At 41.2% G+C, this 15,305-nt stretch overlaps 1 protein-coding gene and 1 long non-coding RNA gene across 2 annotated transcripts in view; both read left to right on the forward strand.

Moving 5' to 3' along the window:
• Positions 1-264: 264 nt before the first annotated feature.
• Positions 265-15,305, forward strand: part of PCYT1B (phosphate cytidylyltransferase 1, choline, beta) — a 114,425-nt gene continuing 99,384 nt past the window's right edge. Inside the window, exon 1 of the mRNA XM_003917515.4 lies at positions 265-617. Coding sequence (XP_003917564.1) covers positions 555-617 — 63 coding nt within the window. The 5' untranslated portion in view covers positions 265-554. The remainder of the gene's footprint in view (positions 618-15,305) is intronic.
• Positions 6,731-14,098, forward strand: LOC103880683. Its single transcript, XR_641857.3, has 2 exons — positions 6,731-7,479; positions 13,886-14,098. It is a non-coding gene; the product is annotated as an uncharacterized LOC103880683 (long non-coding RNA).

Consider the following 15,305-nt stretch of genomic DNA (forward strand, 5'->3'; position numbering starts at 1 on the left):
AGAGATTTATTTTCTCCATCTTTATTCTCCTATTTAAAGAAAGTGCTGAGTTGTATATTAACACTTCAAGGTCTCAGTCACTGTTTGTCTTGAAAAAAAGAGAGAGAAAATGTTTGTCATTCCAGGAGCATAATCAGTTGAGCCAGTGCACAATGACATAGTTAATTCACCAACGGAATTTGTTGCCATAGCTTCAGCGAGGGACGGGGTAGATTAAACAATAGCCTTTTTCACGACTGCAGCTTTCACCACAACCTGCCTGTCCCCACACAACAGGCCATCATAGCACTAGTTCAGAGCACAGCAATTGTCAATGAACAACAGCCCAGAGGGGACAAGAGGAGGCTTGTGGTAAATAAAATTTACCACAACTCAAATCTCTCCTTATTCAATAACTGGGACACTCTGAGCTCCTCCGAGCTTATCTTTGAGCGCTGGGCACAGAGAGCCTGCTTGACCTTTGGTCAAGTAAGCAACAAAAATTTCATCCTGTGACTCAAAAGAACTCCAAAGGGAGGAGGCCTCCACGGAAGATAAAAAGATCAGGAGCAGGCATGGTAGGCCATCAGGAGTGCATCATGGAAGAGGACAATCGTGCTCCGCAATTGTGGCGCAAGGTAATGTGAATACTTTCTTACTGATTTTTGCCCTATTGAATATCAAAGTCAGTTCAAAAAGTAAAGTCCTATGTATCTGCGAGTGTAATGGATCTGTGCTAATTAGTAGTCGCACTAAAAATGGAAATATTATCTTCTCCAACTTAAGGTGATTAAAAAAAAAACAAAGAAAAACAAATTGTGACTAATATTTATTTATCCCCTTGCAGAGTATGTCAGCTCCCTGGATAGACTTAGATGACAAGAACAAATTTGCTTACTAAAAAAAAGGTCAGATCAATATGCTATGGGAGCCTGAGGGTATTGCAGAAATGTTTTAACAAAATGTTCTTTATCCTATCAAATGAGAAATTCTTCTAGTAGAAACGTCACAAAATCCTGATTAGAATATCCATTCCTTTTATTCTGAGATGGAGTTACGCTCTTGCTGCCCAGGCTGGAGTGCAATGGTGCGATCTCGGCTCACTGCAACCTCCGCCTCCCGGATTCAAGTGATTCTCCTGCCTCAGCCTCCCAAGTAGCTGGGACTACAGGCGTGCACCACCATGCCCAGCTAATTTTTGTACTTTTAGTAGAGACGGGATTTCACCATGTTGGCCAGGCTTGTCTCAAACTCCTGACCTCAAGTGAAGACTATCCATTTCTGAATTCAATGTTATGCAACTGTCATGTAAGTGAGATCTCTTTATATGGTCTTTTCTCTTGGGGAGGGGGTGCCCGGGGAACGTGTTTCTAGGGGAGCCTTGTTAAACTGAATGAGTTCTAGATAGAGAAAGTTTAGGCAGTGGGACAAAGTGTTAAGAAGGACCCCAGATGATGTGAAGAAGAGATTGAGGGCCAGAGGCAACTTCCCAACAACGAGGCAGAGGGAATTTCTTTGCTTAACTGTGAAACTGGTTTCACTCCACTACCCTGAGAATGAACACTGGCCCTGCTCTCTCCTGTCCCGGCATCCCGTCAAAAGCTTCTCATGCCCCTCGGAATGGATATGGGTGGCTGGTTTAAGCACCATATTCCTCAGAAAGTAGTCTAGGTTCATATCCAGCAGACACTTGAGCTACATGACTGATTGATCATTTTGCCCAGTTGGTCCCTTCCCCAGTTGCCTCCATATTATCTTAAATTTGGAGAAATTTGTATTGTATATTGAAGACTCATGAGTTTTACTAGCTGATTGTATTGAGTTAATGGGGGAATCAGGAGGCATTGATTGATTGATTGATTCATTCATTCATTCATGCCTCATTTCAAAATTAGATTTGAAGTGGTGTCAAAACAACTAGAGTCGGGCCGGCCATGGTAGCTGACACCTGTAATCTCAGCACTTTGGGAGGCCGAGGCAGGCGAATCACTTGAGGTAAGGAGTTCGAAACCAGCCTGACCAACATGGTGAAACCCCCTCTCGACTAAAAATACAAAAAACATTAGCCAGGCATGGTGGCAGGTGCCTGTAATCCCAGCTACTTGGGAGGCTGAGGCAGGAGAATTGCTTGAACCCAGGAGGTGGAGGTTACAGTGAGCCAAGATCGCGCCACTGTACTCCAGCCTGGGTGACAGAGTGAGACTCTGTTTCAAAAAAAACAACTAGATTCAGTTCTGGACTGGTGCAGATATGGAAAGTTGAGATGATTCTTCTATGTTCCAGTCATGTAAATTAAATCTGTGCAAATATCATTCCGTATTCCAATACCTTTTGCAAATTGAAAATAGACAAAGGCCTCTAATTTCATGGTCTCCCAAATGTATCACTTATCATCATTATAATAGTTGACATTTTAGGGTGACATGCCCTGGACTAAGTACTTTCCATGCCTTATTTTATGTAATTATATTCAACAAAAGGACTCAAGCTCCTGACCACTTGCCTATGCTGCTAATTTATGCCTTGATTTCTCTATTAAATTGAATAGGCTTATTTAACCTCCTTGGGCAATTAAAATGGATTACATTATTAATGGTAACAATAATAAAGAAGTGATTTCATTAACATTTTTCTCATGCTTTTCGGTTCTCAGTGTACTTTTCTCACACAGGCAGGCTCAACTTCTGTAAATTAAACTTTCTGACTACCAGCCCTTTGTGTACTATACATTGATACCCCCAAGCTGTCACACGACCATTTCTGGTTACTGCTGGTGGTGCTACTTAACAGCCAATAGTTATAAGCATTGCTGCTGAATATTGAATCTGAAAGGTGAAAATAATCATGAACTTAATAATCTTTTATAGCTCTCTGGGGATGGAAACTACCTTTAAATAAGAGAGTTGAGTATTTATTTTCCACATATTTAATTTTGGTACTTGGTTGGTACTTATTTGGAAATAAAAGAATGCCCAAACATTACCTCAATTCCTCTTACCCCAAATACTGTGATGTAGATATTATTTATAATCCTCCCCCCTGCTTTTTTTTTTTTTTTTTTTGAGACAAGGTCTTACTCTGTTGCCCAGGCTGGAGTGCAGTGGTGCAATCATAGCTCACTGTAACTTCAAACTACTGGGCTCAAGTGGTCCTCTTGCCTCAGCCCCCCAAGGAGCTAAGACTGCAGGCATGCACCACCACACCTGGATGATTTTTAAATATTTTGTAGAGATGGGGGTTTTGCTGTGTTTCTCAGGCTGGTCTTGAACTCTGGCCTCAAGCGATCCTTCCACCTGAACCTCCCAACGCACTGGGATTATAGGTGTGTGCCACTGAGCCCTAGCCTATATTCCCATTTTAAGTGAGAAAATTAAAGCTCACAGAGCTTAATTGTCCAAGATAGCAAGGATAGAGCTGGAATTTGGGTTCCCAGCATCCAATTTCACTTTTTCTTTAAACCTACACTGTTGAATAAGGTAGCCGCTAACCATACACAGCTGTTTAAAATTAATTAATTGGCTGGGTGGGGTGGCTCACGCCTGTAATCCTGGCACTTTGGGAGGTCGAGGCAGATGGATCACAAGATCAGGAGATTGAGACCATCCTGGCTAACACGGTGAAACCCCATCTCTACTAAAAATACAAAAAAATTAGCCAGGCATGGTGGCGGACGCCTGTAGTCCCAGCTACTCGGGAGGCTGAGGCAGGAGAATGGCATGAACCCAGGAGGTGGAGCTTGCAGTGAGCCGAGATTGCACCACTGCACTCCAGACTGGGCAACAGAGCCAGACTCCGTCTCAATTTAAAACAAAAAATTAATTAATTAATTAAAATTTAAAATTCAGTTCCTCAGTCACACTAGCCACTCTTTTTTTGAGATGGAGTCTCACTGTGTCACCCAGGCTGGAGAGCAATGGCATGATCTCGGCTCCTGGGTTCAAGTGATTCTCCTGCCTCAGCCTCCCGAGTAGCTGGGATTACAGGTACCCACCACCACGTCCAGCTAATTTTTGTAGTTTTAGTAGAGATGGGGTTTCGCCATGTTGGCCAGGCTGGTCTCGAACTCCTGACCTCACGTGATCTGCCCACCTTGGCCTCCCAAAGTGCTGGGATTACAGGCATGAGCCACTGACACCAGCCACATTTTAAGTGCTCAGTAGTTATATGTGGCTCGTGACTATTGTATTTGGACAACGCAGATATGGAAAATTCCATCATTGCAGAAAATTCTATTGAATAACACTGCTTTAAACCATAATGTCTCTTTTAGATATGTTGAGGCATGTCCTCAAAATATATTGCAGTTCTGTTACAAGTAATATGGATTTTAAATTTTACAGTAAAATCTCATTCATTTGCAGTCCCTTCATTTGCATAGCACCAAGTTAACTTTGATCTGCAAATTAATAATATAGATAAGAGTTAAGAAGATGGTTAAATGCACTTCAGAGACCAAAGATTTTTAAGCACCATCAAATAACTCCAGAAGCACTTACTTAGATGCAAGCAATTGATATGATAATTACACATCATTTTTATTTATTCATTAAAACAGGGATCCCCTAAGGTGCCCTTGTAGGAAATAATGTGGTTAGCCTTGTTATTTCTAGCAACCCTTCTGCTGTTTCGAAATTCTATGTGAAATCATTTTATACTACTGGTTTACCTTCCTCCTTGCCTTTGGATCACAAAGTAAAATGGTAGCATAAAACACTTTCACACTGAAATTTTGACTGGTTCAAGATCTAATTCCAAAGCCCTCACTTCTTCCACTATATTACGTGATTCCCTGGGAAAGGTACTCCTGTGGGCCCTGCATGGTGCCTGGTATGCATTAAGGGTTCAATAAATATCTGTTGATTGACTGACAGAGACAGTTCTTTCAAGAGACCAGTCATTGAAGTGGACTCCGATTTTCTACAGTGAATACATGTATCAAATGGAAAACTGCCTCCCAGTTTGTTCTTTCCTCTTTACCAGTCTTTGCTGCCAAGACTTCATGGTGACATAAGGGCTTCCTGTCTGTGAGAAAGAGATGATTCCCAGGCATTCAGCTTGGGGGAGGGGGAGTGTGATCTGGCCAGAGGCTTTGGAAATGAAATCTTCCAGCTCCTTCAGAAGTGAGAACAGGGTGGCAAACATGCTGCCTTCCCAGGCACCAGTCATCAGTTAGCTCCATCAGTCTTCAAATATGTGGGGCACATGTTCCAGGTCCCATGCTGGTTCTAGGTAATAAATAGGTGAGAAGAGAGAATGTTGAGTTGTTACAGGAGAACGGTACTTGCATTTCCATAATATCCTTAGTGGAGGTGGTTTCTTACAGCTTGCTGGGACTGGTCATAGCAAACATTAATGCCATGTCTTTTTAGCAAAAATAAAACCCAATTCCTCAATTTAGCAGTGAGCATCAAAGGATATGGTTTGTCCCTTCCTTGTCTTCTTTAAGGAAAATTTTTAGCCATACTAAGGAAAGAAAAATTAATAGAAACAATGTAAATGTTCATTAAATATTTAGTCCTTATTTGGAAGGAATTGAACAACTTAAAACTCTCTCCAAATTTATGAAGCTTAGATATCTGAACATTTTTTTAAAACCACTTAAAGGGAAAGGAGATATTATATTTTTACCTTTTTTTCTTTTGAAATAGAGTCTCACCATGTTGCTCGGGCTGGAGTGCAGTGGTGCGATCTCAGCTCACCGCAACCTCCATCTCCCAGATTCAAGCAATTCTCTGCCTCAGCCTCCTGAGTAGCTGGGATTACAGGCACCCACCACCATGCCTGGCTAATTTTTGTACTTTTAGTAGAGATGGGGTTTTACCATGTTGGCAAGGCTGGTCTTGAACTCCTGACCTCAAGTGATCTGCCCGCCTCGGCCTCCCAAAGTGTTGGGATTACAGGCGTAAGTCACTGCGTCCGGCCTTATTTTTACCTTTTGTTCCAAACATCAGTAGGCCTTCTTTCCTCTTATCTATCTCCCTGTAATTCCTCTACATGAGCCCTAATATTACAGGTATGTATGTGCACAGCCTTCAAGCTAACTCAACGCAGTTTCGTGTCCTTCAGAAACTATGGGGTAGGCTAATTCGAGTCCTCTTAACTCACTTAGTGGATGTATAATCACTGCCATAGGCTGCTCTGCTGATAGTTCTCACTCTGAACATTGACAGGTAGAGCAGAGGCTAATTCTGAATCTGGTTCTCCACTTGATCTTAGCCAAAAGGCTGAGAAGCGACGTGAATCTGGCTCTCTAGAGTGCACTAACCTCTTCCTGGCAGACCCTAGATCCCTACCCAATGTGGTCCTGTAACGCAAGTCTTGGTGACCATGCCTTCCCTAACTCCTCCTTGGCTCCCTGAAACAGCCCAATTACCATGCAAGCAGATGTGGAATGAGAGGCTAGACTTGTGAGTGTCTCTTGTGAAACCTGGGGTTTCCCCAGTCTTCCCAGTGCTGGGAACTATGGGGGAGAAAATAAGTCTCGTTAGTCTCTCTTATTTTTGTCCTTTATTCTCAATGACTTGGAGCCAGCTCTCAAATACTATGGGGTAAAGAAAATGGTGCAATTGGCATAAAATTAATTTTGCCCCATTCTCACAACGAGGCCTCAAAAAGTGAAATATACTTTTTATTTCAGTCCTGCCCCAGGTATTAGAACATTTTAAAGTTTTATTTGTCTTTCCATGAACTACAAATTCTTTCTCTCTCTGTCTCTGTCTCTGTCTCTCTCTCTCTCACACACACACACACACACACACACACACGTGGAAAGAGAAAAGAAAATTTAAAAATTGGTAAATAAGGCCCAGGAGAAAGAGAAAAATAATACCTGTTTCAAATCTTTTTTCTTAGCTCCATTGATTTAAGTCATAAATAAAAGTACAGAATAACTTAATGATAATTTCTTTTGAAAGACTAACATGATAATTTTTAATAGTACCATTATATTTACCAAAAAATCAATCTTTAAGAGTTTGTCCTACGTATATCTTTACATATATCTTCTTGTTCTATATATCCTTTGAGAGTGGAGATGATCACATTTATCTTGGATGCATGACTTCCAACATGCTTAGTAAATGTTTGTTGAATGAGTGAAAGGAATTTAAATCACTGTTTATTCTGTATCCTCCTTGCCCAGAGGGACTCCTGAGTTTGTCCATTTAAGGTCATCTCTAGGCTGTTCAGGAGAATGAGTGGGTTTCAACCCAGATTTTGAGTGAGACATGGATCAATGTTGGATGGACCAACTCCAACTTGACTCCAGCCTCTAAACTGATCAACATTATCATTAACATCAACAACACAGATGTTGTGATCAATGTTTACAAGGCTCTCCACCTCAACCCTGCCAGACTTCTAGGGTTGTTAGAGGTTTCTGATGTCTGAAGGCCAGGTGAGACCCACCTAGAGATACCACAGATGGCCGACTCAACCTTCTACAACTCCTCAGCTTTCTCAGAGGTGGGCAGGAGCTGGGCCAGCCTCGAAGAGAGATAGGTAAGACTTGTGCACCTGCCTGCCTCATAAATTTTCTTCCATGTGGTTATTACATCTTTCTTTAGGGTGGCAAATGAAGGACTTTCTTAAGTCTCACACAAAGAATTCAAGACAAAAAATGGAGAATTAATAAAAAAGCTCTGTAGGGATTTCTCCATTATACAAGGTAGGAGAGAGTTATAATCACCAGAAAGTACACTAGAAGTTTTCTTACCCTCTACAGTGGGGACCAGTTGGTCAGTTAATTGAAAAATAAAATGGGGCTGGTCGCAGTGACTCACGACTGTAATCTCAGCACTTTGGAAGGCCGAGGCGGGCGGATCACCTACAGTCAGGAGTTCGAGACCAGCCTGGCCAACATGATGAAACCCTGTCTCTACTAAAAATACAAAAATTAGCCGGGTGTGGTGGCATGCGCCTGTAATCCCAGCTACTCCGGAGGCTGAGGCAAGAGAATCACTTAAACCCAGGAGCTGGAGGTTGCAGTGAGCCGAGATCACGCCACTGCACTCCAGCCTGGGTGACAGAGTAAGACCTGTCTCAAAAAAGAAAAGAAAAGAAAAATAAAATGGGTATAATGGGGACTCACTTAAAAATGATAAATGCATACATCAAACATTTTATTTAAATTTAAAATAAATATATTATTAATTTGCCAAACCTTTGATTGGGCCACTGATTAGAGCTCTGTGTTGTATTTTTTCATTAGGCAGACACATATGCACTGCGTATTACTTCCATTTTTAGTTTATTCTAAATTGTGTGAAAACTTAAGATATCTTCAAAACACTTTGAACATGGAATCCTAGGTGTTTTGCAATTTTGTCCCCTAGCTTTTATAGTTGTCTTGCCCTCACCTAATTCAACAGTAATTTTTAATTTTAATTTTTTTTTTTTTTGAGACAGAGTCTTGTTCTGTCGCCCAGGCTGGGGTGCAGTGGTGCAATCTCGGCTCTCTGAAACCTCTGCCTCCCAGGTTCAAGCGATTGTCCTGCTTCAGGTTCCCGAGTAGCTGGGACCACAGGCGTGCGCCAGCATGCCCAGGTAATTTTTGTATGTTTAGCGGAGATGGGGTTTCACCATATTGGCCAGGCTGGTCTCAAACTCCTGACCTCAAGTGATCTGTCCGCCTCGACCTCCCAACGTGCTGGAATTACAGGCGTGAGCCACTGCACCTGGCCAGAGATGGGCTATTTTAACAAGAGAAATATAATCTGTTTGTAGAGCAGTGTCTGAATCCCCTTCATCTCAATCCTCCCTCATTGGTAGTAGTTGGAAACAAAGACTAAAGAGCTGTCAGGAGATGGTACATCCTTTCCACGAGTTAATAAAGTGATGCCCCGCTTTCACAGTCTATTAATTAAGAAGGTAATCAGTGCATGCTTTGAGTTTGGTAAGTGAAACTTGAAGGCAATAAAATCAGAACACTACTTGGATTTTTTTTTTCTCATAAAGAAATGAATAACAAATTAGGGCCACAGAGCTAGAGTAATCACATTTTGAATTTCTCCTGAGCATGTCTTTAATAACCTGTATGTGTTGGGTAAGAAGAACAAAGAAAGGCAAAGTTAATTACCCAGGAAAAGCTTCACCAAGAAATTTTGGTTACATTAGCCCAGGGTTTCTCAACCTTGGTATGACTGATATTTTGGGCTAGATAATTCTTTGTTGTAGGGGCTGTCCTGTGCATAGGACATAGGATGTTTAATAGCATCCCCGGTCTCTAATCACTAGATACCGGTAGTACTCCCCTTCCCCAAGTCATGACAACCAAAAATGTCTCCAGACATTGTTAAATGTCTCCTGTGGAACAAAATCACCCCCATTCAGTAGCTGAGAACTACTGAATTCACCATATACATTCCTTCTCATTCCCCATCCCCTGGAGCCCTCCAGGGTTTGCTGTGTGTGGTTTGTTTGTTTGTTTGTTTGAGACAGAATCTTGCTCTGTCACCCAGGCTGGAGTGCAGTGAAGTGATCTTGGCTTAGTACAACCTCCACCTCCTGGGTTCAGGTGATTCTTCTGTTTCAGCTTCCTGAGTAGCTGGGATCACAAGTGCCCATCACCACGTGGCGGCTAGTTTTTGTATTTTTAGTACAGATGGGGTGTCACCATGTTGGCCACGCTGGTCTCAAACTCCTGACCTCAAGTCATCCCCCCAAGCCTCGGCCTCCCAAAGTGCTGGGATTACAGGCATGAGCCACTGTGCCCAGTCAGTTTACTATTTTAAACACTTAGAATAAAACTTTTCAGATCAAGGCCATCTATCTACATTTTCCAGGGAATTATTTGGAAAGAAATCGACTAGATCAAAATTACTTGTACAGATAACAAGAAGTGGTCTTTGCATTTCTCTATTGAAAAGTAGCAGGCAAAAAAACAAAGGAAGATGGTCTAATAAAGGTATTTATTTAAGACATTCAGCCAAACACTTGACTTATATTTAATCCCCACAAACCCCCCAGGGGGCATTAATAGTTTTATTTTGTTGTGGAAGAAACTGAGGCTTAAAGAGGTCACGTACTCACTCAAGAACGCACAGTTTGTAACTTACTGGTGGAGCTAGAAATCTGACAGCAAAGTTTGTGCATTTGTGCATATTGCCTCAGTGTATGTACTTAGAATGTCATACATCTAAAAAAGCAAGGTGACCAGTTTTTATCCTTCTTAAAATATAATTTTTTATTAGGGAGAGCTTCAAGCATACACAAAATTAGACAAGATATTAACAGTACATTACCATTTGTACTGTTCATGTACTTGCCACCTACTTCAACAGTAATCAACTCATGACCAATCTTGCTTCATTTAGAGTTTCTCAACCTCAGCATAATGACATTTTGGGCTAGAAAATTGTTTGTCACAGATGTCAAGCACACACAAGACAAGGCAAGGTCTGAATGACTTGACTGGTAAAAGTATAACTAATCACTTTAAGATGAAGACAGTTTATTACTTACATAGCAAAGAAAACAGTAGCCAATGGTGCCAGCTTCGTACTGTGCTTATCCCACATACCAAAAAGGACACTACAACAAAAGGGGCCAGATAACCTCGACTCCCATTGCTGAGGAGCCCACTGTAGATTGCAACTGTTTTTCTGTTCTGTAACTTTGTACTAGGAGGGGCAGGGCAGGAAGCCCCATATCCCAACCCAAACAAACAGACTATTAGAAACTGCTTCATGACAGTTTCTCAGGGGAGATAAGGAGGTGAGTGGCAAATGGCCCTGGAGCAACTCCTCACAGGCCTCTCTGTTCCAGGAGAGCTTGTTCCAGGAGGCTCACAAGGCGTTCTCCAACACTCAGATGAGCTGCACGTCAAGCCTTTGCTTCTATGGACACATTCAAGGTCGTTAGGGTGCCATTATCTTACAGTGGACGATTGTCCTGTGCATTGTAAGATGTTTAGCAACATTTATGGCCTTCACCCACTAGATGTCTAAAGCACCCCAAGCCCCAAGATGTGACAAACAAAACTGTCTCCAGACATTGCTAAATGTACCTTGCGGCAAAATTGTACCCAGTTGAGAACCACTGATCTTGAGCTGTATTCACTCCTCACATCCAAACAACATACTTCATCTGCAAATATTTCAGTATGTATTTCTAAAATAAAGTTTTGAAAACATAAACACAATACCTGGTGGGGTTTTTTGTTTGTTTGTTTTTGTTCTTTTTTGTTTGTTTGTTTGTTTTTGTTCGTTTGTTTTTGAGACAGTCTCACTCTGTTGCCCAGGCTGGGGTGCAGTGGTGCAATCACAGCTTACTGCAGCCTCAACCTCTTGGGCTCAAACAATCCTCCCATTTCAGCCTACCAAGTAGCTGGGACTACAGGTGCATGCCACCACACCCAACTAGTTTTGCTTTTTTATTTTTAGTAGAGATGAAGTCTCACAATTTGCCCAGGCTGTTCTCAAACTCCTGGGCTCAAGAGATTCTCTGGTCCTGCCCTCCTTAAGTGCTAGTATTACAGGTGTGAGCGACCTCAGGCAGCTACAGTATCATTATTATACCTAAATAAATTAACAATAATTCCTTCATAGAATCCAGAAATTGTTGAAATTTCTAATTGTTTTATAAACATTGTCATTTTTACAGTGTTTTGAATTAGGATTCAAATAATACAGTGTACATATTGCAATTGATTGATATGTCTTTCAGATCTCATTTAATCCATAGGCTTCTTGCAATTTTTTAGTTGAAGAAACAAGGTTTGTTCTACAGAGTTTTCCACAATCTAGATTTCGCTGATTGCATCCCTGTGGTGTTAACATACTCCTTTATCCCTTCTGTATTTCCTGTAAATTGGCCTCAGATCAAGAGGTGTGATCAAAGCCAGGTTCTATTTACTTGGCAGACTATTTCATAGGTAGCACATGTACTTCTATCAGGAGTACATAATGTTTGGTATTGCCTGTCTTTCTGTCATGTTAGCAGTAGTTGATGCTGAGTGCCTAAACCCAATCTTTCCTTAGGGGTTATAAAGTGGAGATAATTCATTACCATCTTACCTTCTTCATTACTCATTCTAAGACAAGATACTTCTCTTGTTTGGTGACCTAGAGGGACAGTTTGTATAGGAAAGTTTAAATAAAGGCTTATTTCCCAGTTTTCAAAATGCTTTTCTCTAGCATCTTTCAATGCAGACAAATGAGGCTTGGGGGTTTCTTTCGATAGTATTATGAACTCATGCATTGAAAAACATTAGATAGGTTTCAATCAATTGCAATTCTTATCCTTATTGATACTTAAACTTTTCATCTTTGGCTGTCAGGAGTCTCCTAAGTCCTTTTGACGGTTTTTATCTTTTTTAAAAAAGGATAATAGAACTTTTATATTCATATGAGTATTGTTATCTTCACACTTTCAAATGATGACCAAAGACTTATTCCAAAAATGTTTTGAGCAATGGTAATACCATATGTGCTAGAGACTGCCATGGTTCACTGCTAATGGTTTTGTTCCTGTTGAGTTCCTGCAATTGAATGGTGGAGTGAGGTTATCCAGACCATTTTGTAGAAATAAAGGATTATTTTTCTTTGAAGATATGCTTATACCATACTTGCTTACTCAAGAGAATATCTTCTCAAAGCAAGGGTGGACTTCTGTGAAAGACCATTGACCGCATATAGCTACTCTCAGACACCCTTAGTGTCCTTTTTTTTTTTTTTTTTCGAGACGGAGTTTTGCTCCTGTTGACCAGGATGGAGTGCAATGGTGAGGTCTCAGCTCACTGAAACCTCAACCTCCTGGGTTCAAGCGATTCTCCTGCCTCAGCCTCCCAAGTAGCTGGAATTACAGGCGCATGCCACCACATCCAGCTAATTTTTGTATTTTTAGTAGAGACAAGGTTTCACCATGTTTGCCAGGCTGGTTTCGAACTCCTGACCTCAGATGATCTGCCCGCCTCAGTCTCCCAAAGTGCTGGGATTACAGGCCTGAGCCACCACACCTGGCCTCCTTAGTGTCATTTGACATGGCCTCTCATCGGGCATTTTAGTAGACTAGGTGTTTAAAATGATTGCTTTTGGAGATATTGAAAGTTTTTACATAGCCAGCTTCCTGGGACACATACACAAATAGGATTTCTTACTCTTGATGCAAACAAAATAGAGATTCTTTTTTTCTTTTTGAGAGCCAAATAGTTTATTTTTGAGAGCCAAATCCATGTATGAATAAAGTCTCTCATCATCTCTCCTTCATCACAGTGGTTCTGAACTTTTTTTTGTTCTAAACTTTTAAAAGCCCTGATGCTAAACCCAAGGACAATTAGATCAGTATCTTTAGGGAGCAGGAATCAGCCCTCAGTGTTTTTGAAAGCCCCTAAGGTGATTCTAATGCACAACCAAGGTTGAGAACATTCCAGAGTAGAGCAAAGAGGATAAGAGTCTTTGTTAAGAGATTAACTTAGACTTCCTGCTATGGTTTGAATGTGCCCCCCAAAGTTTATGTGTTAGAAACTTAATCCCCAGTGCAACAGTATCTAATAACAGGTGATTAGGTCATGAGGGCTCTGACCTCATGAGTGGATTAAAGTCATTAACACAAGAGAGGTTTGGTTACCACAAGGGTGGATTTGTTATAAAAGCAAGTTCAATTCCCTCTTGCTTTCTTACTCTTGCCTTCTCTTGCCCTTCTGCTTTCTGCCATGGGATGATGGAACACAAAGGCCTTCACCAGATGCTGGCACCATGCTCTTGGACTTCCCAGCTTCCAGAACTATAAGCCAAATACATTTCTGTTCATTATAAATTACCCACTCTGTGGTAGTCTGTTATAGCAGCATAAAACAGACTAAGACACCCCTAAAGTGTTAGACACTCTTTTGTCAAGAATAGGATATTTGTATACTTGTGGGCTTTTGGAAAGATCATTTCTCACCAGCACCACCTGTTATTCACAGATTTACACATCGCCCACAGAGAAGAAAACCTGGTGAGGCCACTTCTGCTTGTATTGCAGAGGAAGAACCCATCTGATGCCACTTTTAGGAAGATTTATTAGAGGATGTGGAGACATTATCTTCAATGTGTGTTTTGTGATGACATCCTGCACTGGCACTTACTGAATGAGTCAAATATGATATTTATAGGGCCTTAATAAAAGCTTTTATCTAGCTAGGTTGTATTATTAAATGTCAAACGAACTAAATGAAAAGCTTTCAACATGAAGGCATCCAAAGAGAGCAGAATGAGAAAAGCATAAAAAATGTTGAGATACCGAGGCAGCATGCATTGAGTGGGGGCTTTGAGGTCCCACAGTCCTAAATGTGAAACTCAGTTCTGACACTGACCAGCTCTGTGACCTTGGGCAAATTATTTAATGTCTCTACGCCCCAGTTGTTATCTGCAAACTGGACACAATGCCTGTTTCTGATACAGAGAAGGATGTCATAAATTACTAAGTATTAAAATTGCAGACAATGTTAGCAATTTTCTGCAATTGAATGACATTTTGTTAGCCTAATTTCCAGAATATCTGGAGATGAGATACCAGGCCTAGCTCATGCTAAGGAGGATGTGATAGGAAGAATAAGGGCCTCCCAAAGATGTCTACATTGTAATTTCCAGAACCTGTGAATATGTTACCTTGTAAGGGAAAAGAGACTATAGACGTGATTAAGTTAAGGGTCTTGAGATGGGAGAGATTATCCTGGATTATCCAAAGGAACTCAATGTAATTACAAGAGTCTTTTGAAGTGAAAGAGGAAGGCAGGAGACTCAGAGAATATGTGACCAGTGAAGCAGAGGCTGGAGTGATGCAATTGCTGTCTTTGAAGATAGAAGAAAGCAGGCCAGGAGCCAAGGAATGCATGCAGCTTCTAGAAGCTAAAAAAAAAAAAAAAAGAAAGGCAAAGAAACAATTTCCCCTAGAGCCTCCAGAAGAAATGCAGTCCTGCAGGTATATTGATTTTAGCCCACTGAGACCCATTTCAGACTTCTGACCCTGGTCCAGAACTTTAAGATAATATATTTGTGTTGTTTTAAGCCACCAAATTTCTGGTACATTGTTACAGCAGCCATAGAAAACACACAGAAGCACAGAAGATTAAACTGAATCTCTCTTTGAGCATTCAAAGACTCTGAGTGCAGATTTTGCAAGAATCTGCACTTTGGAGTGCAGGTTCACTTTGGAGACCATGTCATTCAAAATCTAATAGTATAAAGTCCAAGGATTGTAATCATAGTTTACTTGCGAATGAATGTATCCCTCCTGCATCAGACAGTCCTGATGACTCACTTGTCAATCAAGCTCATATGTATCATATGCAGAAGGCCCCCCGGCACAATGCTCAGGACCCTGCAGTACTCGCTGTAGTACTG

This window comes from Papio anubis, chromosome X (genome assembly GCF_008728515.1).
Source record: "Papio anubis isolate 15944 chromosome X, Panubis1.0, whole genome shotgun sequence".
Classification (NCBI taxonomy): domain Eukaryota; kingdom Metazoa; phylum Chordata; class Mammalia; order Primates; family Cercopithecidae; genus Papio; species Papio anubis.